The sequence below is a fragment of the Dendrobates tinctorius genome, unplaced genomic scaffold, assembly GCF_039654945.1.
Source record: "Dendrobates tinctorius isolate UK_male_01 unplaced genomic scaffold, ASM3965494v1 ptg000008l, whole genome shotgun sequence".
NCBI classification, from domain to species: domain Eukaryota; kingdom Metazoa; phylum Chordata; class Amphibia; order Anura; family Dendrobatidae; genus Dendrobates; species Dendrobates tinctorius.
Window position 1 is genome coordinate 42,114,888 of NW_027361676.1, and position 25,214 is coordinate 42,140,101.

At 45.0% G+C, this 25,214-nt stretch overlaps 1 protein-coding gene across 5 annotated transcripts in view; it reads left to right on the forward strand.

Annotated features, from left to right (window-relative positions):
- CLCN3 (chloride voltage-gated channel 3) overlaps positions 1-24,567 on the forward strand; it is a 158,790-nt gene extending 134,223 nt beyond the window's left edge. For 3 of the 5 annotated variants that reach the window (XM_073577234.1, XM_073577230.1, XM_073577243.1), the window contains 2 exons: positions 9,540-9,615; positions 22,442-24,567. In XM_073577234.1, the coding sequence (XP_073433335.1) occupies positions 9,540-9,615; positions 22,442-22,603 (238 nt within the window). In that variant the 3' untranslated portion in view covers positions 22,604-24,567. The remainder of the gene's footprint in view (positions 1-9,539; positions 9,616-22,441) is intronic. The other 2 variants (XM_073577252.1, XM_073577260.1) reach the window with 1 other exon arrangement.
- Positions 24,568-25,214: the final 647 nt, after the last annotated feature.

Sequence of the window (25,214 nt, forward strand, 5' to 3'; positions counted from 1 at the left end):
AGCTAAAGGGAAACCGTCAGCAGGATTTTGCTCAATAAACTAAAGACAGTGTCAGGTCGGCGCCGTTATACTGATTACAATGATACTTGGTGATAAAATCCATTTTGTGGTTGTTGTCTGTATTTTCCCTTCACCCATGACAGCACACCTGAGAGAGGGATCCGCCCCACCAGGTCAGGAACCTACTGAAATATAAGGGGCGGCACCTCTCCCTGCTTCAGTTGGGTTCCTGTCCTGGAAGGGAATCCCACACTGACAGTGGCGGTGCCTGTCATAGGTGAAAGAGCCCAGGCCCGTCCTGGCGCGGGAAGAACAGGTTACCTCACCTGTAGCGCCGGGCGTCTGGTAGCGCAGTCCCCGGGGTCTCCCTGGGGCTCCGAGTTTGAGCGGGTGGCGGCTCCTGGAGGCTCCACAGCGCCTCCCTCCCCTCGCGAGTGCCCGCAGTCTCTCTCCTTCAGAACGCCTAGCATGGGAGGGCCACGGGCGTCTTCCGGCCGCTGACGTCAGTGGCGCAGGGCATCCTGGGAGCGCGCCGGCTGACGTCAGTAAGGCGACGGCAACATGGCGCCCGGTGTGACGCCGGCTGGCCTTTTTCTCAGGAAACGGCAGCGGTCCGCCGGCGGTTGCAGGGGGGAGGGGAAAAACGCTCACCGGGACCGAGGCTATTTAAAAGAGGAGGGCGGTCAGCATGGCCGGGTAACCATGGGGTCAGAGCAGGAACGGTCGCCGTCTCCACCGTCTCTGCCTCCTTCACAACCCTCCGCTCACAAGCATGGCAGCCGATCAAGCAGCAGTCGCCCCAGCCGTAGTTCGGGGGACTCTTTGAGATCCGGAGAGCACAGATCACGTGCTCCTCCACAGCCTCCAAGTTCAGTATCCTTGATTACGGGTGGTGAGTGATCTTCGTGAATGTTAGCAAGCTGTTAATAGGGGCCTTCTTTTGTTTGTTTAAATTCCTTAGGAAAAACCTAAGAAAGCAGGGAGTAAGAAGAACAATAGAGATTGTGCCATATGTAAAAGCCCCCTAGCAAGAGACTGGCAGAAGGACCTTTGTGCCAGCTGCATCCAGCAAACCATGGCAGAAGAAGCGCCTAGTTTCGCAACCAACCTTAGATCAGTTATCAGGTCGGAGATGGAAGGCTCGCTTAAAGCATTGTTAAAAAAGGGAAAAAGAGTAGGAAGGATTCCCCTAGCTCTATCTCAAGACTCTCTTCCTCGGCCTTATCTCAGGCCTCTTCCTCAGATAGCGACACGGGTGGCAAACCGTGTTTCACAGTAGAAGATACGCATGCTCTCCTCAAAGCCATCAGAGTGACAATGGGCCTACAGGAGGAAAAAACGGCTAAGTCCCTGGAGGACGTCATGTTCGGGGGACTAGAAGAGAGGAAGAAACGGACCTTTCCAGTCAATGAAAAGGTCCAGGCACTCGTTGAGAGAGAATGGAGGAAGCCTGAGAGGTCAGGAGCTCTTCCCTCCTCCTCTAAGAGAAGGTACCCCTTTGAGCCTAAGGACACAGAAATATGGGACAAAGTCCCAAAGATTGACGTGGCGGTGTCCAGGTCATCCAAAAAATCGGCTCTGCCCTTGGAAGACCAGGGGTACTAAGGGAACCGCTAGATAAAAAGGCGGATTCCTATTTAAGACATGCATGGGAAGCAGCAGCAGGAGGATTGAAGCATGCAATAGCCGGCACCTGCACGGCGCATTCCCTAATGATTTGGCTGCAGCAATTAGAGAGACTGGCTTCAAAAGTCTCAAGAGAAAAAATACTGGCAGATATGTATCTTCTGCATGTGGCAGCAGCATTTTTAGCGGACACCTCGGCGGACTCCATGAGGTTGACAGCTAGGGCGGCAGGATTATCAAACACCGCGAGGTGGGTGTTGTGGCTTAAGGGCTGTCCAGGTGATCTACAGTCTAAAGCTAAGCTGTACTCTCTCCCATGTGATGGTCTGTTTTTATTCGGAAAAAACCTAGATGACATCCTAGAGAAGGCAAGTGACAGAAAGAAAGGCTTCCCCAGGTTTCCAGCGGATCAGAGGAGGCCGCCCTTTCGGAGAGAAAAATTCAACAGGGGCTGTCCCCTGGGGAATAGAAGGAGATGGGAAGATAAAAGGAAAAAGGAGTCCGGTTTTATGTTCGGTAGAGCTACCTCCACTTCCAAGAAATCCCCACAATGACGCCAGTATTCCGGTAGGGGGGAGATTGGCGTTCTTTTCCCAGGCCTGGGAGAACATCTCTTCCGGTGCCTGGATCCTAAACATCATAAGGGAAGGCCTCAAGATTCCTTTTTCACATCAGCCGAGAGCATCATTTGCCATTACCCCTATCAGGAAGGTGATAGAAGAACAGTTGGCCTTGTCTGCTAGACAGATTCTTTCCAAAGTCCCGAGCAAACAGGAGAAAAGAGGGTTCTACTCGCCCCTCTTCCTGATAAAAAAAACCGGACCAGTCATTCGGAACAATCATAAACCTCAGAGGCCTCAATCAGTGGATAAAAAAATCAGACCTTCAAGATGGAGTTGGTAGCTACAGCCATAAAGCTGCTGCATCACGATTGTGTTATGGCCGTAATCGATTTAAAGGATGCATACTATCACATCCCCATCCACCCAGGTTATCAAAGATACTTTGTGGCTCTCTATATCCAGGGCATTCTCAGGCATTTTCAATTCAGAGCCCTTCCATTCGGCATATCCATAGCCCCAAGAGTTTTTACCAAAGTCGTAGCGGATATGACAGCCTTCCTCCGAATTCACGACACGATCATAATACCCTATTTGGACGATTTCCTAATAGTGGGCAGCTCAGAAGACTACTGTACTGTACAGTTGAAATGAGTGACCGACACCCTACAGAAACTCGGGTGGATGGTAAACGTAAAAAAATCAAGGTTACAGCCCCTAAAAAAAGACTTTTCTAGGGTTTATCCTGGATTCTGACCAACAAGCCTGTCTACTACCAGAGGCCAAGATAGAAAAGGTGAGGTATGTAACCTTGGCTGCCCTAGACCAACCCCACATGATCCTGAGAAACGCTATGTCCTTGCTAGGTACCCTGACGTCCTGTATCCCAGCGGTCAGGTGGGCACAATTCCACACCCGACAGCTTCAAGGCGAAATTCTATCAGCACAAAGATCGCTGAGAGGGCGTTTAGAAGGAAGACTGGAGCTTTCCTTAGAGGTCAGGAGCTCTCTCAACTGGTGGTTAGACAGGACAAACTTGACATCAGGGATGCTATGGGACAAACAAGTGACCGACATAATTCTGACAGATGCGAGCTCCTCAGGGTGGGGGGCACACCTAAGGAGTCATGCGGCCTGGGGGCCTCAAAAACAGGGCGCATCTGCCAACTTGAGAGAACTGTGGACAGTGAGCAAAGCCCTAAGAGACTTTATTCCCCTCCTCAGTGGCCGCAATGTCCGTATCATGTCGGACAACAGAGTAACAGTGGCATACATCAATCAAAAGGGGGGTACAAGATCACACTCCCTAATAAAGGCGGCCAGCGACATTTTTCACAGAGTGGAACAGCACCTACTCTCTCTGATGGCATTGCATATAAAGGGGGTAGAGAATATAGAAGACTATTTCCTGAGCCGCAATATACTAAAGCAAGGGGAATAATGGGCTCTAAATCGGTCCGTTTTTCAAAAGATAATACAGCTATGGGGGGAACCGGTGATAGACCTCTTTGCCAACAAAAACAGGTAAGTGTTCATTAAACCCAAGGGAAAAGCTGTGGGCGGTGGACTCATTGCAAATTTCGTGGGACTTCAGGCTAGCCTATGCGTCCCCCCCCCCAGTGACTCTGATCCCAACAGTAGTGAGAAAAATCAGGAAAGATCAAGCCAGGGTGATCCTAATAACCCCGTTCTGGCCAAAAAGACCCTGGTTGTCTCTGATGCGGATGATGTCCCTCTCAGATCCATGGATTCTGCCGGAAATCCCAGACCTGCTAACTCGGGGTCCAATATTCCACGCTCCGGTCAAGGGATTCCATCTGATGGCGTGGAATTTGAAAGGTCACTTCTAATGGATAGAGGGATCCCAGGGTTAGTGGCCACCCTGCTAAAAAGTAGGAAACCGGTAACGACTAATATCTATGGCAGAACATGGAATAAATTCCTGCAGTTCTTGGGTAAGCCGTTAGAGCAAGAGCCCCCGATTAGTGCCATCTTGGAATTTTTACAGTCAGGATTACAGCTAGGGTTAGCGGTAAATACCCTTAAAGTTCAAGTATCCGCACTGGGCGCGCTATATAACTGCAATTTGGCAGCTAACAGATGGGTAGCTAGATTTATTAAATCCTGCCATAGGTCCAGACCTATTCCATTACCAAGAATAGCTCCATGGGATCTAAACCTGGAATTAGAGAAAACAAGGGCGGGGGCGCAGACATAGGGCTTCACCTGGTATAAATCAATTAAAATATAAAAGTACTCTGGAGTACTCACCCTTTTATGGGTTGTGTTCAGACACAACCACTCTCAACGTTTGTTGCAGTCATATAGCTGCTGCAGAGCTCGTGCAGGTGGCCAGCGTCCACTAGGTATCATAAGTTGAGGATCCAAGAAAAGCACTTCTGAGCATCCGCTCTGCTTTAGTGATAAGAATTCTTCAGAAATCCATATAAATCTTTCAAGTTCTTTATTATATGTACTACAGATGTTGCCATTCACATGGCAGATCTATGAAAGAACTAGAAGCATATTGCCACAATTCCCAGTGTGCAAATATGCGAGTGAAAAATATAAAACCAAAGTGTTTAATTAAAAATGTGTTTTTAAAATTGTTTAAAAAATTATTTAAAAATTTTGTGGGGAAGTTTTTAAATCCCAAAAACCAACTGAATGAATGGACGGATACAAATATCTTTATGTGCAGCATGTGCAGGTTGACGCCCTTTTCTCACAACGGGGGGTTACGCCCACACAACATATAAAGCTGTCATTTGTATAGACCGATCACAACTCTGTACTGTAACCTGAAGAAGAGGTGCGGTTTGTCACCTCGAAACGCGTAGTTTCTGTAGTACATATAATAAAGAACTTGAAAGATTTATATGGATTTCTGAAGAATTCTTATCACTAAAGCAGCGCGGATGCTCAGAAGTGCTTTTCTTGGATCCTCAACTTATGAAACCTGGTATTAGAGGCCCTTACAAAAGAACCATATGAGCCTATTCAACAACTACCCATAAAGTATCTTACCCTAAAAACGATTACACTAGTTGCCCTTACGTCGGCCCGTAGAGTAAGTGACTTGCAGGCTCTCTCAGTAAATCCACCTTATACACAAGTATTTCGGGATACGGTTGTATTAAAAGCAGACCCCGCATATCTGCCTAAGGTAGTATCAGATTTCCATCGAAGTCAGGAAATTGTCCTTCCCTCTTTTTGCGAAAATCCAAAAAATCCAGGAGAGGAAAAATTCCACAATTTGGATGTTAGGAGAGCCCTGCTAGAATATATATCTGTGACTAGCCAGTGGAGGAGGTCCCAGTCCCTATTCGTAGCCTTTCAGGGTGCCAGAAAGGGTTATGGAGTGTCAAAGGGGACTATTGCCAGATGGATTAGGGAGGCCATTAGTATAGCCTACTCAGCTAGTGGTGTTCCGATTCCTGACGGCATCAAGGCTTATTCCACCAGAGCCGTGGCGACCTCATGGGCTGAAAAGGCAGAGGTATCAATTTTGTAAGGCCGTCATCTGGGCCTCACCATCAACCTTCTTTAAACACTATAGATTAAACCTATCCTCCTCTGCTGACTTGACCTTTGGTAGAAGGGTGCTACAAGCGGTGGTCCCTCCCTAAGGTGTTTCGAAGTCTCCAAAAATCTCTCAGGTGTGCTGTCATGGTTGAAGGGAAAACCACCATGGTTACTTACCGGTAGCTGGTTTTTCCGGAACCCATGACAGCACCCGTATATTTCCCCCCTTTTTCACCGTATGGGTGTGCACGCTAGTAGGGTGTATTTGTGTGATGTGGTGTTGGATAAACATGTAACTAACCGGGAAGTCCTCTCATGTCTGCCACCCCTTATATTTCAGTAGGGTCCTGGCGGGGCGGATCCCTCTCTCAGGTGTGCTGTCAGAAAAAACGGCTACCGGTAAGTAACCATGGTGGTTTTGTAGTTTTTAGTTACCGTATATACTCGAGTATAAGTCGAGTTTTTCAGCCCCCTTTTGGGGCTGAAAAAGATCCCCCTCGACTTATATTCGGGTCACGGTGCCAACTTACCTGGTCCCCGTCATCTCCGCAGTCCCAGTCGTCTCTGCGGTCCCCTGCAGCGTCCTGGCGGCGGGTGATGATAGGGCCGCGGCGGCGTTCAAAATCTCTGCGCGCCGCTCTCTCCCATCCTCCGGCAGTGACGTGCAGGGGGCGCGATGACGTGGAAAGCACGCGCCCTCTGCCTGAGTCACTGAAGAGCCGGCGACGCTCAGGAGCAGCTGTCATCAACGTAGGTGAGTATATAGTGTTGTTTTTTTTTTTTTTTTTTTTTTAAAAGTCCAGCAGCGGCAGCAACATGATAGGATTACTGGTAATCCTATCACTTTGGGGGCAGCATTACGATATTTGGGCCACCATTCACTGTGCAGCATTTATGGGGGCATATGTTGTGCAGCGTTATTTGGGCCAGCATTCACTGTGCAGGATTTATGGGGGCATATGTTGTGCAGCGTTATTTGGGCCAGCATTCACTGTGCTGCATTTTGGGGGCATACTGTATGTTGTGCAGCATTATTTGGGCAACCATTCACTGTGCAGCATTTTGGGGGAATACTGTATGTTGTGCAGCATTAAATTTACCAGTATCTTCGGCAATTCCCACCCTAGACTTATACTCGAGTCAATACGTTTTCCCAGGTTTTTGAGGCAAATTTAGGGGGGTCGACTTATACTCGAGTATATATGGTATGTATTCTCGTGCCCCGGGGCAGCCTGTTGGGGGGGGGCGGGGGCTTTATGTGGTGCTCTGCTTACATATTTATCCTTGTGGGCTTATGACAGGTCACTGATGCTTCAGTGACCTGCTCCCTATTTTATATTAATGCATAGAATATTGTGGGGTTGGAAAAAAAAAATTATATCCAGCAAAATGGAGGTGCCTGCGCAGTAACATCTATGGGTAAGCAGATGGATGCTACTGCGCAGGTGCTGCCATCATTCTGCTGCAGTCACATTTCTTTTTCCTCCAGTAAAATGGCAGTGACACTTGCGCAGTTGCATATATCAGTAAGAGATGCTACAGTACAGGCACCATTTTGCTGGATGTAAATTTTTTTTTTTTTTCTAACCCCACAATATTCTATGCACTATGTAAGGGAGGGATCAGTGACCTGTCTGTCAGAAGCCATGCAGATGAATATGTAATCAGAGCGCCACAAAAAGCACCATCCACAGGCCGCCCCGGAGAACGAGAATCTCAGTAACTGAAAACTACAAATGCAGATTAAACAACCACAAGATGGATTTCATCACCAGGTATCATTTTATTCAGTATAACCGCACCAACCTGACACTGTCTGTAGGTTACTGAGCACAATCCTGATGACTAGTTCGCTTTAAATCAAGAGTTGTAGCACTAGTTATATATTTTGCTGTACAATAATTGGAGTAACTATGTTTGAGAAAAAAAATGGACCTATAAGCTTTCTATGAGTCTTTGCATGACTCTGCATGGATTCCGAGTTCTTCTGCCCGTATTTTTCAGTGATTGGTGAGGGTCTCAGGACTCTGATTTCCACTGATCAAAACTTATGACGTGTGGTTATAATACAGCAAAGGTTTTTCTTAAAGTTTAGTTACCCTTTCAGCTTTATTTACAGAAAACTACTTCCTGTTGGTATGACGTCTGTGTTGATTAGAAAGCCTAGTATAATGTTACAATGGTGCATATATATTCCTAGAGACATAGCCTTGTACTCTGTATACGCTTGTTTTACTGATAAAATGGCCCAATGGTTCCGGCTGCATGCGCATCATTCCCATGTGATACTGCTAGTCCTGTTAGGGATAAAGCGGATGGCTTTGGCTCTTGGCTTCACTGTGTTCATGTGGGCACACTACTAATGGCTGTCTCTGCATTATGGCATGCTCTGTCACAATAACAGCCGTAGTATTTGGTATCCATGGAAGTAATACTGACATACCGTGCACTTATTAATAACCGTATCTCCTGTCCTAATAGATGTTCTGCTTACAAATTACAGAGACTTTCCACCCGTTTATTAACCCTTGCTTCATTTCATTCATGCCGAAGTAAGCTACTGCTGAGCACCGCTATAATGGCAGCGTAGTACAGAGGTCTGCTAGAAGACAGGGAGTGATCACAGCAAATAAACCACTGCTAAAATCTGTACAGTGCACAAGCCACTAAAGCGTGTACAGATTGTAGTCTGGTCTTCTCACAATCCTGAGATATCCGAAGTATAGTGTTCTTGAGTTATAAGGCTATGTGCACATGTAGTTTTTTGCCTCTGCGGATTTTGTAGAGAAAACCGCAGGTAAATCCGCAGGACAAAAGTCCTGCGGTTTTACACCTCATAATGGATGAGGTGTAAAACTGCAGCGTTTCTGCACCAAACAATTGACATGCTGCGGTTTGTAAACCGCAGCATGTGCGCAGCTTTTTATTTATTTCCATAGGAAATAAAGGTACTGTACAACGCAGCAGAATCTGCTGCGGACCCGCAGGTGCAGAAACGCTGAAGAACCGCAGCGGAATCCACACCGTTTGCACATACCCTAAGCTTTCTTCTGTCCATTATTCCCCTGTGAGAATCAGTGAGCACGACTATATGTAGTGTGCCTGAAAAATCCACAATGGACCATTATTACAGCTGACACTACCACATTACATGCCGTATATTCCTGACACCTATCATAGACAGTGCGCTGATACTAAGGCTTCTTTTATACTTACCGGGTTTTTGCTGGCCATTTTTGCAGCCTCAATAGATTTCTATGGGGCCGCAAAATCGGCACGCAAAAATTAGTCGGAGCGTCGTGTACCGTATGGCCATGAGGTCCGTATATGCGGCCGTGTAAAAAGGTCGAGCCTGCTTGATCTTTTTCACAGCTTACGGACACGGCCCCCATAAATGGGGACGCAAAAACAACGGAAGTTGTTTTTGCGGTGCACCGTCACTTCGGTTTTGCGGAATGCCATTTTTTTCCAATACTTCTTCCATAGTATTGGAAACCTGAAAAACTGCGATCCACAAGTTTTTTGCGGTCCGTTACTGCAGCAGACCATGAAAATTGCGGCGGTAAGGCCCACAATAACGGGCCGCAAAAAACCCGGTAAGTGTAAAAGAAGCGTAAGCAGCTACTCCGGATTATTTTAAGACTAAGAAATGTGTGGTTTTGTATTTCTTTGGAATTTTTATGTAAACTTTGACAAAGCCTCTAGTTGTGTGTCTGCCATTCCACCCCTCAGCCCATAACATTGCCATTATTTTCTGTTGCTTCATTCTTTTTGTTTTCTCCATTTGTAGTTCCAACTCAGTTATTAGCATAACATGATCTGTTTCAGGACTGTCTTGGGGATCATCACAAAGAAGAACATATTAGAACATCTCGAGAATCTAAAGCAGCACGTGGAACCCTTGGTGATTAGACAAAACGCCTCTAACTTGTAGTCACTTCTTAGGAGACAGGAAGCATGAAATTTGACTACTGTCACACATCACCAGGTTAACCGAAGAGCTTGTTGCTCCAGCCGATCGCAGCCGCTGACGGCCACGGCTGAAAGTTCTCATTGAGCTCTGCAGGCGGCAGAAACCTCTGCTCAGCATTTCCGATCTATTTGACATAAGATTATCAAAGCATCGTAGTAGGCACCAGCTCTTTAATTTTAGAATTTTTACAGAAGTAGAGTAGCTGATCTGGCATTAGATATAAATGTTATTATTTCATATCACTAATGTCATATTAGTGTGTGTCGCCTCATTGGACCATGGCTTGCTTTCTGGCTATGAGATTGTAGGCACAAAATAAAATGGTCAGAAGCACGTGCTGGGGTGAGCAAAATGTGCGATAGTAGTATGTTATACATGTGCTCTTACCTGGTCATAGGACTAGATATCAGCTGCGGCTCTGCAGTCTCAATACTCCAGCACGTTTGTAAAAGTTGTTCACACATTTTTCACAATGGACCAATTAAAGGGGGACATAAATTATTGACAGGTCTAGGCTGCAGGGTTGCACTTTGCTTACCTAGTACATGTATCCACACACACATTCAAAAATTCTTAATAAATATAATTCTGGATTAATTATTCAACGGCTCATATACAAAAAAAATCAATCCTTAAAAGATACTTTATTAACCAATCTGAAACACTTTTAAGAGACGGTCCTGGCGCTTGCTGGTCTTTCTTGGGCACCCTGGAGCCTTTTTGGCAACAAGGGAACCTCTCTCCTTGAAGTTCTTGATGATGCGATAGATTGTTGACTGAGGTGCAATCTTTCTAGCTGCGATACTCTTCCCTGTTAGGCCATTTTTGTGCAGTGCAATGATGACTGCACATGTTTCTTTAGAGATAACCATGGTTAACAGAAGAGAAGCAATGATGCCAAGCACCAGCCTCCTTTTAAAGTGTCCAGTGGTGTCATTCTTAATCATGACAGATTGATCTCCAGCCCTGTCCTCATCAACACCCACACCTGTGTTAATGGAGCAATCACTGAAACGATGTTAGCTGGTCCTTTTAAGGCAGGGCTGCAATGATGTTGAAATGTGTTTTGGGGGATAAAGTTAATTTTCTAGGCAAATATTGACTTTGCAAGTAATTGCTGTTAAGCTGATCACTCTTTATAACATTCTGGAGTATATGCAAATTGCCATTAGAAAAAAGGAAGCAGTAGACTTTGTAAAAATTAATATTTGTGTCATTCTCTAAACTTTTGGCCATGACTGTACAAGCGATCTGATCATTGCCTGTATGTAGCAGAGCCGAATGGATAATGGGAGCTTCTAGTCTCCCTTGGAGACTTTTGAAGCATGCCAAAAGTTTTTTTTAAAAAAAGTTTTAAAAAATATAACAAAATAAAAAAATAACATTCAAATCACCCCCCTTCCGCCCCATTGAAAATAAATCAATAAAAAAATCAAACATATCAATCTGGTATTGCTGCGTTCAGAATCACCTGATCTATCAATATAAAACAAAGAATTAACCCGATCGCTAAGAGTGATGAGAAAAATAGTCAAAACTCCAAAATGACGTTTTTTTTGGTCACTTCAACATTGTATTAAAATGCAATAACGGGTGATCAAAAGATCATATCTGCACCAAAATGGTATCATTAAAAATGTCAGCTCTGTACGCAAAAAATAAACCCTCACGAGAGATGGAGACGCTGTGGGTATCAGAAAATAATACAAATTTGTTTTGTGGGTTTTTTTTTTTTTTTTTAAACAAACTTTGGATTTTTTTTTTCACCACTTGGATGAAAAAGAACCTAGACATAGACAGTCAGTTTTAGCATTTAGTGAACAAGGTAAGAAAGAACAAAAACAACTATGGGATTGCACTTTTCTTGCAATTTCACCGCACTTGGAATTTTTTTCCTTTTTCCAGTACACGATATGTTAACCCCTTAACTCCCAGAGCTTTTTGCGTTTTTCACTCCCCTTCTTTACAGAGCCATAACTTTTTTATTTTTCCATCAATATGGCCATTTGAGGGGCTTATTTTTTGCGGGACGAGTTGTTCTTTTGAATGACACCATTGGTTTTACCATGTCATGTATTCTAAAACGGGAAAAAAATTCAAAGTGCTGTGAAATTGCAAAACAAAAGTGCAATCCCACACTTGTTTTTTTTTTTTGGCTATTTTGCTAGTTTCATTAGATCAGGGTTCCCCAACTCCAGTCCTCAAGGCCCTCCAACAGATCATGTTTTCAGGATTTCCTTTGTATTGCACAGGTGAATCAATAATCACCTGAGCAATACTAAGGAAATCCTGAAAACATGATCTGTTGGAGGGCCTTGAGGACTGGAGTTGGGGAACCCTGCACTAGATGCTAAAACTGACCTGCCATTATGATTTTACAGGTCATTACGAGTTCATAGATCCCAAACATGTCTAGGTTCTCTTTTATCTAAGTGGTGAAAAAAAATTCCAGTTTGCTAAAAAAAAAAAAAAATTGCGCAACTTTCTGAGACCCGTAGCGTCTCCATTTTTTGTGATCTGTGGTTGGGTGCAGGCTTATTTTATGCGTGTTGGGCTGATGTTTTTAATACCAATTTTGTGCAAATACGTTCTTTTGATCGCGCGTTATTGCTTTTTAATGCAATGTCGCGGCGACCAAAAAAACGTTATTCTGGCGTTTTGAATTTTTCGCTAAGCCATTTAGCGATCGGGTTAATGCTTTTTTTTTATTGGGTGATTCTGAACGCGGCGATACCTAATGTGTTTTTATTGTTTGTTTGTTTTTTTTCTTTTGATTGGGGCGAAAGGGGTGACTTGAACTTGTATTTTTTTTTTTTTTTTTACTTTTGGCATGCTTCAATAGCCATAGGAGGCTAGAAGCATGCACAACTCGAACGGCTCTGCTACATATAGGTGATGAGCAGATCGCCCATATGTAGCAGATTTACTGCATTGCTTTGAGCGCTGACCATCGGGCGGCGCTCAAAGCAATGTGCCTGCAACAACCATAGAGGTCTCTGAGACCTCTTCTTGTCAAGGCAACGAGACGCCAACCCCCGATCACGTGACGGGTGTCGGCGATGAGCTCACTTCTGGCGCGACGGCCGGAAACACTAGTTAAATGCCCACTGTCAGCTTTGACAGCGGGATTTAACTAGTTAATAGGTGCGGGAGGATGGCGATTCCGTTCGCGCCTATTGCGCGCACATGTCAGCTGTTCATAACAGCTGACATGTCGCGGCTTTGAGGTGGGCTCACCACCGGAGCCCACCTCAAAGCAGGACATCCTTACCTATGACGTACTATTCCGTCATCGGTAAGGAAGGGGTTAAATCCAATGGTGTCTTTCAAAAGTACACCTCTTCCTGCAAAAACCAAGCCCTCACATGACCATATTGACCAGAAAGTACTACTAGTATAAGGATGGGGGCCCTGCATACCAGGATAGTGATGGAGGCCCTGCATACCAGGATAGTGATGGGGGCCCTGCATACCAGGATAGTGATGGGGGCCCTGCATACCAGGATAGTGATGGGGGCCCTGCATACCAGGATAAGTGATGGGGTCCTGCATACCAGGATATGGATGGGGGCCCTGCATACCAGGCTAAGGATGGGGGCCCTGCATACCAGGCTAAGGATGGGGGCCCTGCATACCAGGCTAAGGATGGGGGCCCTGCATACCAGGCTAAGGATGGGGGCCCTGCATACCAGGCTAAGGATGGGGGCCCTGCATACCAGGCTAAGGATGGGGGCCCTGCATACCAGGCTAAGGATGGGGGCCCTGCATACCAGGCTAAGGATGGGGGCCCTGCATACCAGGCTAAGGATGGGGGCCCTGCATACCAGGCTAAGGATGGGGGCCCTGCATACCAGGCTAAGGATGGGGGCCCTGCATACCAGGCTAGGGATGGGAGGCCCTGCATACCAGGCTAGGGATGGGAGGCCCTGCATACCAGGCTAGGGATGGGAGGCCCTGCATACCAGGCTAGGGATGGGAGGCCCTGCATACCAGGCTAGGGATGGGAGGCCCTGCATACCAGGCTAGGGATGGGAGGCCCTGCATACCAGGCTAGGGATGGGAGGCCCTGCATACCAGGCTAGGGATGGGAGGCCCTGCATACCAGGCTAAGGATGGGAGGCCCTGCATACCAGGATAGGGATGAGGACGATCATTCCTGCCAGGATAGGGATGAGGGGGGGCCGTGCATACCAGGATATAGATGAGGGATCCATTCATACCAGCATGGGGATGGGGAGCCATATATTCCAGGATAGGGGGATATTAAGTACAGAATTAACCACATTTTTGCTTACACTTTTTTTCTCCTAATTTCCTCCTCTAAAACCTAGGTGCGTCTTATAGTACGAAAAATACGGTATATACCTTTTCATAGGTATATGGCAGCACTTTTACCGCTAGTAAAGACTGCACAGTTGCTACAAAACATGCTCCCCTAACATAAATGTGGCATCACTGTAAAAAAAAAAAAAAAAAAAAAAAAACTTCAATACAATATGTATATGTACAGCACCAAAATACCATTAAATGTCATAACTTATCCACAATAAGCAAGTGCTCCTACAGCTGGGTCCATGGAAAACGCAATCGTTATGGCTATCGAAAGGGATGGATGTAAAAGTTGCACTATAAAGGCAAAGACTAGGTGCTGCAGTTTGCGGTTAAAGAACGAAGCGACCATATTCTGGAGAATCAGGTGACCCCCTTCCATATCGCTAAAATATGGTATCACTTTGGCTAAGGGCAGACCTGTACTCAAAGCAACTCCCAAAGCGCCGTGCAGCACAAGACTCCTAGGAACACCAAATACTGCAGTGCAGTCCGACTGATCTCCACCGCAGCATCTAGCTCGCAGTGCCTCCATAGAAGCACCACTGTCAGAATCGTCCATATCCACCTCTGCCCCCCCCCCCCCCCCGGCAGGTCCTGTGCTTTCATGCTCACAGAAACTGTGCTGTTTCTGCTTTATACTTATACCCGGCACTGCCAGGACTCTGAGACATGATGTTCTAGGGTAAGCAAAAGGTATTCCTGCAGTCTGGACTCTCAATTTCCACATATATTTTGTATATTATAATCATCACCTGCAAAGAAAGTTTCACGGATTATGTCTGGGACTACAAGAATGTAAAAGGTATATCACCCATTTTCTGTGTTAGTTTCTCCTTAACTGAAATCCCCAGTATTTCATAGTGTTGCATTGTTCAGCTAATTGCATTAGAGCTGCCATCATCCCTCGCCTCATCTGACCTCTGTGCTAATTCTTTGAGTTACATGTCCCCTCTCCTCTGTAATAATACATGTAGAAGAACTGGTGCCCGAAATCTAGTATAGAGCCTTATGTACCAAAGCTTTGCTGTAGCTTTCCATTTGTGAATGCACTAAAGACCTTGTTAGACTCTGCTGGTTGCTTTGACTATGTTGCAGATGTCAATGACCGCTTTAGTATGTTCTCACTTTTTCAGTTTGTTCCCAATACAGAAGAATTTCATGCGTCCTCTCACAAGCGGAAGTACTAACCGGAGTAACAAGGGCATCTGCTGAATATGTTCTGCTTTGTGCTGTTATCCTGGTGGAGGTTTTTATTATGATGAATTCAGATTTCAGACTTTTTTTTTGTTTGGCCTTCTGCAGTTACGTGTAACTCGTATTTTGTAAGCTCTGTAATGCAATCTTCTTACTGCAGTAGTGGAAATTGCTTTACCCAAGCAATTTCCATTTTAGCCAAAGACCTGTCACATGAGCATACAGTCCTATGCGTGAACAGCATGGGAGAGCAGTAGATGTGGAGCTGACTGTCCCTATAATTTTTTTATTTTGATTGCTTGTTAAAAATGACTTGATTTTGTAGAGGAACATCTATTTCACCCAGAAAACAGTGTGTCCAATTGTAATAGCCATATAGTTATGTGATTAAGTCGGCTGTTCCCATGCAAAAACAAGTGATTGTCTAAGGCTCTGTTCACATGTCCAGTTGTCATCTGTTTGTAACGGATCCAGTATTTAAAGAAAATAAAATAACTGGATTCGTTATAACTAGTGATGAGTGAGTATACTCGTTGGTCGGGTTTCCCCGAGCATGCTCGGGTGATCTCTGAGTATTTGGAAGTGTTGGGAGATTTAGTTTCCGTCTCCATAGCTGCATGATTTGCGGCTACTTGACAGCCTGAATACATGTGGGGATTTCCTAACAAACAGGGAATCCCCTCATGTATTCAGGCTGTCAAGTAGCCGCAAATCATGCAGCTGCGGAGACAGAAACTAAATCTCCGACCACATCCAAATACTCGGAGATCACCCGAGCATGCTCTGGGAAACCCGACCAGCAAGTATACTCACTCATCACTAGTTATAAGCAGAGCAAAAACAGATCCACCGTTTGGTTTCATTTTTTGTTCTTGGATCAGTTTTTATTAGAGGTGTTTTTTTAATATCTCTTCTGTTTTGAGTATGAACTGTGCTTAAAAAACAGTAACTTAATGGATGAAATAACTGATGACCATCCATTATGAGACTCCCTATAGACTTTAATGCTTAAAAAAATGGTTTCGTTTGCTTTCCATTGTTTTAACCAGACAAAAAGTTGAGCAGACTGTTTTATGATCCAACTTTCTTTTTTACTCTTCGCCACGACAGCACCCACTGGAGGTATCGGATCCGCCCATTTGGAACAGGAAACCCTACAGGAAAGATAAAAGGGGCGGTCCGCCTTTCCTCCTCAGTTTTGGTTTCCTGTTCCAAATGGAGCAGGATCCTGCAGGATCTTACCTGGGCCATGCATCCGCCTGTGCGGTCTCCTCGGGAACGGCAGGGGCTGCGGTCCGGAAGCGGCGTCGGGGGAGATTCCGTTTGACGGTTCCCCCCTCGTCTGGTGGCATAACGGTGATGACCGGGTCCGGGGAGGGCCGCCCGGTCTTACCAGGGAGCGGGCCGGTCTGGCATCCGGAGGCAGAACACCCCTCCCCCCCTCCATCGGTGGAGATACAGCGTGGTGAAGCCATGAGCGCGCGAACCGCGCGTGTGAGTAGCGGTGGCGCAGGAGCTGGCCGGCGCCCGACGCTCCTATACCCCGGAAGTAATGGTTGAACTTCCGGGGTAGGATGGCGATGACGCGGCGCATGCGCCCTGACACAGGGCGACTTCCGGGGGCACAACAGGAGTGAAGATAAAACAGCGCTGCAACGATGGAACCATGTCGTCCCCCACGGAGTCGCAGGCCCCAGCAGGGGATTCAGCTGGGGGCAATTCCACCAGGGACCGCAGCGCCAGGACAGAGACTGCCCGCAGGAGCGAGGCAGCAGATACCAGATCCAGACTGTCTCAGCCATCCGACCCGGTATTAAGCTTCACTGGGTGAGTGTGCAAAGTATATACTCTACCTATTAAGCTAACCTCTCCCCCCCCCCCCCTCTCTTTACCTTTGACCTCCCACTTCAGTCAAAGAAAAAAGAAAAAATTAAACATAAAGAATGCGCATTATGTTCAGAGCCTCTCCCTGACTCCTACCCCAAAAAACTCTGCAAACAATGCATGAAAGAAACCAGGCAGGGGTCGACGATATCTTCTAAAGATATCCGAGCCATAATTAGGGAGGAGATACAAGCCATCAACCGCGCCAGCACTCCCTCAGAGTCCAGTCATAAGAAACAGGTCGTTGTTAGTTCAGAGTCAGAGGAAGAACAGGAGTTAAATTCAGGCTCCGCATTCACGTCCTCATCGTCATCCTCGGAGATGGAAGGACGCGCATGTTTTCCACTGGACAGCGTAGATAACCTAGTAAAAGCGGTTAGAAATACTATGGGGTGTGAAGAGGAAAGGGGAGCCCAAACCGCGCAGGACATTATGTTTGCGGGATTGGCAGAAAAAAAGAGGAGATCATTTCCGGTGATACCGGCAATTAAGGACCTCATCAAAAGAGAGTGGGAAAAACACGACCAGAGGGGTTTTCTCCCATCAGCCTCAAAACGGAAGTATCCGTTCACTGATGAAGACCTATTGAAATGGACTAAAATACCAAAGGTGGATGCCGTCATAGCCTCCACTTCCAAACAGACCTCGATCCCGGTCGAGGACGCAGGATTGTTAGCAGACCCATTAGACCGAAAGGCAGAATCTTCGCTCAAAAGGTCCTGTGAGTCCACCACCGGGGTATTCAAACCTGCAATAGCCAGCACATGTACTGCTAGATCAATGCTGGTATGGCTAGATCAATTAGACCAGCAGATCGAGCAAAGAGTGTCAAGGGAGAAACTGCGTGCAGCCATCCCGTTGATAAGAGGTGCAGCTGCCTTTATGGCAGATGCTTCAGCGGACACCCTAAGACTGGCAGCGAGGTCGGCAGCCCTGGTGAATAACGCCAGACGCGCGCTGTGGATAAAAAGCTGGAAAGGGGACGCACAATCAAAATCCAAAATTAGTGCAACCCCATGCGAGGGTGAGTTCCTCTTCGGGAAAGCCTTAGACGAAATTCTCGCCAAGGCAAAAGAGAGGAAAAAGGCCTTCAGTGATTCTCCCATTCCGTTTTATAGGAAAACCTTTAAGAGACGGCCATTCGGGAGAAGAAGACAGTCGGACAGAACGAATAGATGGGCCACGAAAGACGAAAAGCAGAAGGGTACCATCTTCAGAGGGCCAACATATAGGAGAGATAAAAATTAAAAGTTTAGACCCACCAGTTGGGGGTAGATTAAAATTTTTTGTTACCAAATGGGAACAAATTACGTTAAGCCCATGGATTTTGAATATAATCAAGGAAGGAATAAAGATTGAATTCCTTCAGATCCCTTATGAATTCTTTGTTATAACTCGCCTTAATTCCTCAGTTCAGCAAAAGGCTCTCGAAGACGAGATTCGAGTCCTACTAGCTAAAAAAGTTTTAGTTGACGTCCCTGAGGAACAAGAGGGTAGAGGCTTTTACTCTCCCCTGTTTTTGGTTTCTAAACCAGACGGTACGTTTAGAACCATTATTAATTTAAAGAAGCTTAATTCATTTATAAAAAATTATAACTTCAAAATGGAATCAATTAGATCCACTATAAAGCTTCTTTTCCCAAGTTGCGTAATGGCAGGGATTGATTTAAAAGATGCTTATTATCATCTCCCTATTCACAATAGATTCCAGAAATACCCAAGAGTCGCAGTGGAAGTCGAGGGCAGGATTCGTCATTTCCAATACGCGGCCATGCCCTTCGGGCTTTCCACGGCACCAAGAATATTTACCAAGGTGATGGCAGAAGTGATGGCCTACCTTCGCCAAAAGGACACACTGATCGTGCCGTATTTAGACGACTTCCTAATAATTGGGAATTCAGTCAAACAATGTACCGAACGCGTGACTGACGCAATCTCCTCTTTTCAGAGCCTTGGCTGGATCATCAATATCCAAAAGTCCAGACTCGATCCACAATCTCTCCAGACATTTCTAGGATTTCAACTAGATTTCTTGACCCAGAGATGTCTACTACCTCAGGTAAAAATCACCCTCACGAAATAAAAAATACGAGCAGCTATAGATAGACCACGGGTGTCCTTGAGAGGAGCAATGTCACTATTAGGATCACTAAATTCTTGCACCCCGGCAGTCCGGTGGGCCCAGTACCATGTCCGTACACTACAACACCAGATCTTCCAAGAGGATAAGCGACATAGTGGTCATTTACAGAGCAAAATAACCCTGTCACAAGAAGTCTTGACTTCTCTAGAGTGGTGGTTAGAAGATGACCATTTATGTTCAGGAGTTCCATGGGTTATAGTTCCATCCTGTATCGTAACCACCGATGCCAGTCCCCAGGGCTGGGGAGCCCACATGGAGAATGGGTTTCATCAGGGAAGGTGGAATAGAGAGGAATGCGAGTACTCATCCAATTTAAAAGAACTGACTGCAGTGTTCTATGCTCTATACAACTTCCTTCCGCAGCTCCAACAGAAGCATGTCAGGATCCTATCGGACAACACCACCACAGTGGCCTATATAAACAGACAAGGAGGAACTCGATCAGAGACTCTGATGTCTTCAGCGGCAAGAATTTTAAACTTAGCGGAAGACTATTTTTTGTCCCTCTCGGCCCTTCATATCAGAGGCGAGAGCAATCAAAAGGCAGACTTCCTAAGCCGACACACTCTACGGCAAGGAGAGTGGTGCCTCAATCAAAAGGTCTTCAGGGACATAGTAGCCCTATGGGGACAACCCGAGGTGGACCTTTTCGCCACAAAGGAGAACAGGCAGATAAAAACATTTGCCTCCCTATCTCCATCAGATCACCCAGACATACTAGACGCCCTTCTAGCTCCATGGAATTTCAACCTGGCGTATGCGTTCCCTCCATTGATCCTCCTACCTCAAGTAATTCGGAAGATCAGAGACGACAAAGCAAGGATAATCTTAATAGCACCGTTCTGGCCAAAAAGACCGTGGTTTTCGTGGCTGCAGATTATGTCAATAACAGATCCTTGGGTCCTTCCTTCGACTCCCAATCTACTCTCCCAAGGCCCCTTTTTCCACCCTCAAGTGGTCAGCTTGCACTTGACGGCGTGGAATTTGAGAGGCAGTTATTGAGGACAAGAGGATTCTCTGAGTCTTTAATTACTACACTACTACAAAGTAGAAAACAGTCCACAACCCAAATTTACACTAGAATATGGAAAAAATTTCTTCAATTCCATACAGTACCTCATACAGCAGAAGTTCCGATAATCCCAATCTTGGAATTTCTGCAGAAAGGGAAAGACTTAGGCTTAGCAGTAAATACGCTAAGAGTACAAATATCGGCATTAGGAGCACTATATGGCCATAATATAGCAGGCAACAAGTGGATAACTCGATTCATTACAGCATGTGAACGAATAGCTCCAATCCACATACCCTCCGTCCCTACATGGGATCTAAATCTGGTCTTAGACGCCCTAACGGTAGACCCCTTTGAGCCGATCGACACAATACCCTTCAAATACTTAGCACTTAAAATGGCCCTCTTGGTAGCACTGACCTCAGCTAGAAGAGTGGGTGATACCCAGGCCTTGTCAATAGATCCACCTTTTTTTCCAAGAATACCAAGACAGATTGGTATTAAAACCAGACCCTGCCTACCTGCAAAAAGTGGCAACAAAATACCATAGATCTCAGGAGATACTCCTCCCAACCTTCTATAAAAATCCCTCTACTCCGGAAGAGCAGAAGTTCCATACTCTGGACGTCAAAAGAACTGTCCTAAAATATATTGAGAGGTCCAACAGTTGGAGGCAGAGTAGGGCCCTATTTGTTTCATTTCAGGGCTGTAAGAAGGGGTATGGCGTCACGAAGAGCACCATTTCCCGGTGGATCAGAGAGGCCATTCGTTTAGCCTACTCCGCAAAAAACGAAGATCCTCCAGGGAACATCAGGGCGCATTCCACCAGGGCAATGGCAACTTCTTGGGCGGAAAAGGGAGACATTCCGATCGAAACTATATGTAAGGCGGCAGTTTGGTCATCCCCTTCTACCTTCTATAACCACTATAGACTTGATCTTTCATCAACCTCTGACTTAAGCTTTGGCAGGACTGTCCTTGGCACGGTGGTCCCACCCAGGTGATGGTCTCTGGAATCTCTCCAGTGGGTGCTGTCGTGGCGAAGAGTAAAAAGCCGGATTACTTACCGGTAATGCTCTTTTAATGAGTCCACGACATCACCCGCTCACTTCCCTCCCTAAAGATATCAATAGTTAAAGTATATCAACCAAATAATGGATAAGAAAGATGTTAAAATAAGAGAACATTGCCTAATCCTTGGCGGTCCTTCTGGTACTCTGAAACGTAAAACTGAGGAGGAAAGGTGGACCGCCCCTTTTATCTTTCCTGTAGGGTTTCCTGTTCCAAATGGGCGGATCCGATACCTCCAGTGGGTGCTGTCGTGGACTCATTAAAAGAGCATTACCGGTAAGTAATCCGGCTTTTTTTCTGTAAAAAAAAAAGTGGACTGTGGTCACAAAAACATTTTTGTCACCGTTCAAATGAATGACTGGATCTTATAACGGGTCAAAGTATGTGTGTGGGGTTTTTTTTTTTGGCATCCTAAAAAAGTGGAAATGCGATCATAGCCTAACAAGAAATTAGTTGCGTTGTTACATGATAGCAATCTGCCAGACTTTGCTGCTGTAACATGCTAATCAAATAGGACCTCATGTTCAACATTACTAGCAAATTAATTATTGCTGCTTAATATATACATCTATTCTGTCACTACATCGTGTGGGTGATACAAGTATTTATACCTGAATTGCCTCATTTACTCCTAAGGAAAGAATTGGAAATACTGTACCAGGATAGCATTCTCATTACTCACCTGTTTAATAATCTGTCTTACTAAATTCTCATTGGTAAATTCTTCACTCTCATTTTTTGCGCATTCAGAAGGGAAATGAGCTAAGATTACTGAGCTGTTTATAATCTGACATCCATAGATTTGTCGCACATATTGCGGTCTCTATGTGCTGGCGCAGTATGGTATCACAGGCGATAAAAAGCTCAGCTCATCGGGATAAGTAAATATAAGACAATGATCATCCTCTAATCAGCTTGCCATTTGGCTGTTCTTTGCTGTTGAAAAATCCTGACCCATTTTATCAGCAAAGATATTGGCAATAGTAATCGGTGGTGGTCTAATCTTGTCATTCATGGATCTGGACACTGTTGCATCTTCTCTTTCTTGGTTCTCAATGGTTAAACTAGCTTTTCTTCAAAGATTGTCTTTCCTTTAACTGTATTTGTTTCCTTCTTCTCAGACGCCTCCTTGGCATTATCACAAAAAAAGATATACTCCGCCATATGGCCCAAATGGCAAACCACGACCCCGAGTTGATAATGTTCAACTGAACGCCATTTATGAAGAAGATGTAGAGGAGACTGAAGAGGAAGTCAGCTTACTGAAGGACTCTCTGCCCTGATGGAGGAGTTGTATGAAAAACTGGAAAAAAACTAAAGGTTTTCCATTGAGCAACATTTTGCCTCCATTACAAATTCAAGGGATGATCAAATTTGAGGCACCATGTGGGCTGTTCATGTTATTGGGAATATGTTGCCTGTAGAGGGCAGTGTAATATCCTCCAGTGTAAGGAAGTGACAAAGGCATGTCTGTTACAGGAGCGTACAAGACTCCATTAGTTTATTCTTGTTGAGAACAACCCAGAATTGAGCCATCTTGTCAAGATTTGCTGCCCTATTTAATGCTGGGGGGATAGAAAGTGAGTGCTGTCAACTGATTACACTTCACTTTTTGTACATTCCAGGACAGATTTTATTTCTTATCTCTCCTTCGTCTGACACTCCTCTGTTATATTCCACGAGGAGACCCTTAAAGCAGCCATGTCTCATATTGAGATATACTGCCATTGAATCCAAAAATGTGCCATATAGCGCTTGGCTTGGTACAGAACTGCTGACATTTACAGGGGGCAGACATCTCTACCGCTAGACAGCTTACAACAAAAGTGGATGTGTTTATCTTCTGCTCCGTTCCATGATGTGAAGTGATTTATGCAATGTTATTTTTGTATGCCGGAAGCGTTTCATCCACCAATGTTTTGCAGTGTTAAGGCCATTGTTAGACAGACCCTGAAGTGGATAGAGCCATTTTGATGATGAGCTGTGAAGACTTTTTTTTTTTTTTTTTCTGTCGTGAAGCCTTTGCACGGTATGACGCTTTAGGAAAATCGTGGAATACTACCCAAATCAATTACCTTCTGTATACTGCAAGCACTGACAACTGTTTATACTGCTCTACCTACAGTACATGATAGTGGAAATGTTCATCTGTATTTATATTCTGCTTGATGTTCAATCAGTCATGACAGTTTCAGGCAAACGGAGACAAAAAAAAAACTTGATACTTGCACTAATTGCACATCTCTTAACTTCTGTGGTCCTTTGCCTTCCCTATGATGAGTCCTTCTTAAATCTGCTAGACACTGGACGCTAATTGTATTTGATATGTTTAATGTGAAAACAAATTGAAGTAATCATAATCATTTGTGATCAAAGTGACAAAAACTTAGCGCCCCCCCCCCCCCCAAACCATAACATTTTTGGAAAAACCATTTCTATCCTATTGAATTTAAAATTTTTCATTTTGATCAGTATGCATGAACCATATTTAAAGCACAGCAACACCAACCTCCTCACGGTAATGCTGAGGCCTAAAAGTGGTAAAATACCTCTAAATAAGCAATAACAAACAATAGCCAAAACTAAAATGGTAATGCTAATTAAAGGGGAAACTGGAACTACTAACCAATAAAGATAGCTGCTGCCACTTCACCCCAAGTTTGTGATTAGATATTCCATTATTAGGGAGCAAATTGTGCTCAATACCATCACAGGAACAGCCGCATCGTGGGGTTATGGCTTCAGCTGGTTGATTCTGCTGCTGTCTGGTAACAAATATTGTAAAAATCCTTGGAAAGTGCATTTGTCTTCTGATGAGCCTTAAGCCTAAAGTTTCACATTGTAAGAGGACCATCTGATTCTTCATAATGGGATCTCATGAGCAACAGATTTGTACCAAGGATTTTTATAAGGGCTCTTACTCACATGCAAGAAACACGGACGAGTCTCGCATGTCAATACCCGCACTGCCGCCGACACTCGGGTCAGAGCGTTCAGCTGCATAGAAATACATGAAGCTAAACGCTCCGAACCGAGTGCTGGTGGCAGTGCGGGTATTGACATGTGAGACTTGTCCGAGTTTCTCGCATGCGAGTACGAGCCCTAAGGATGATGGCAGTAGCATGGATGCAGTTCTAGAAGTTACTATTCGGGCATTCTGATTATATCTAAATTACAAACCAACTGAAAGTGACAGGTGGAGTTGCTCTGTATTGTGGAAATCCAAATAAACTTGTTGGGGAAACTATATGGTCTTGCCTTGTTTGTTTTGTCTTTATGTTCACCATAGCCCTGATCAGTCAAAGTGATGAGAACTAGATGAATTGTGAGAATCTGTGGGTAACTACATAGCTGAAAAGAAATCCTGACAAAACTTTGAAGAAGTCTGTTATCATCAAGTCATTGCTTTTATTTTCTGCCATGCACTGGAAAAATTAAAACTTGGATATTTTTACTACTACTACCTCTGAACCTCTGCTGTACATGATATTTGATTTTTTTTTTTTTTTCTTTTGCTATTGTCCTCCCATTCCCAGTCAATTAAGTTTTTCTGAATCAGAAAAAATGCATGTTGTATACCAGCCTGAGAGAGACCAAAAAGATCTGTGGAGGGAAGAGTGCAGGAAATAAGGTTATCCTATGTTAAAAAGTAACAAAAATATGGTAAGGCTCACCTTGATCAAGATGTGGTAACTTGAGATGAGCGAGTCCGAATAGTAAAGTTCATACCGGACACCTAGTTCGGATGTTGAATAAACTATGTTGAAAGGCTATGAGAAGAGAGTGACAAAAAGTCAAAGCTGACCCAGTGTGCAATCTAGTGCGGTCTGGAGCATATTAGGTTTTAATGGTTTGAATAAAATTTGAAGAAAAATTCTTTTATCCAAAGGAGCT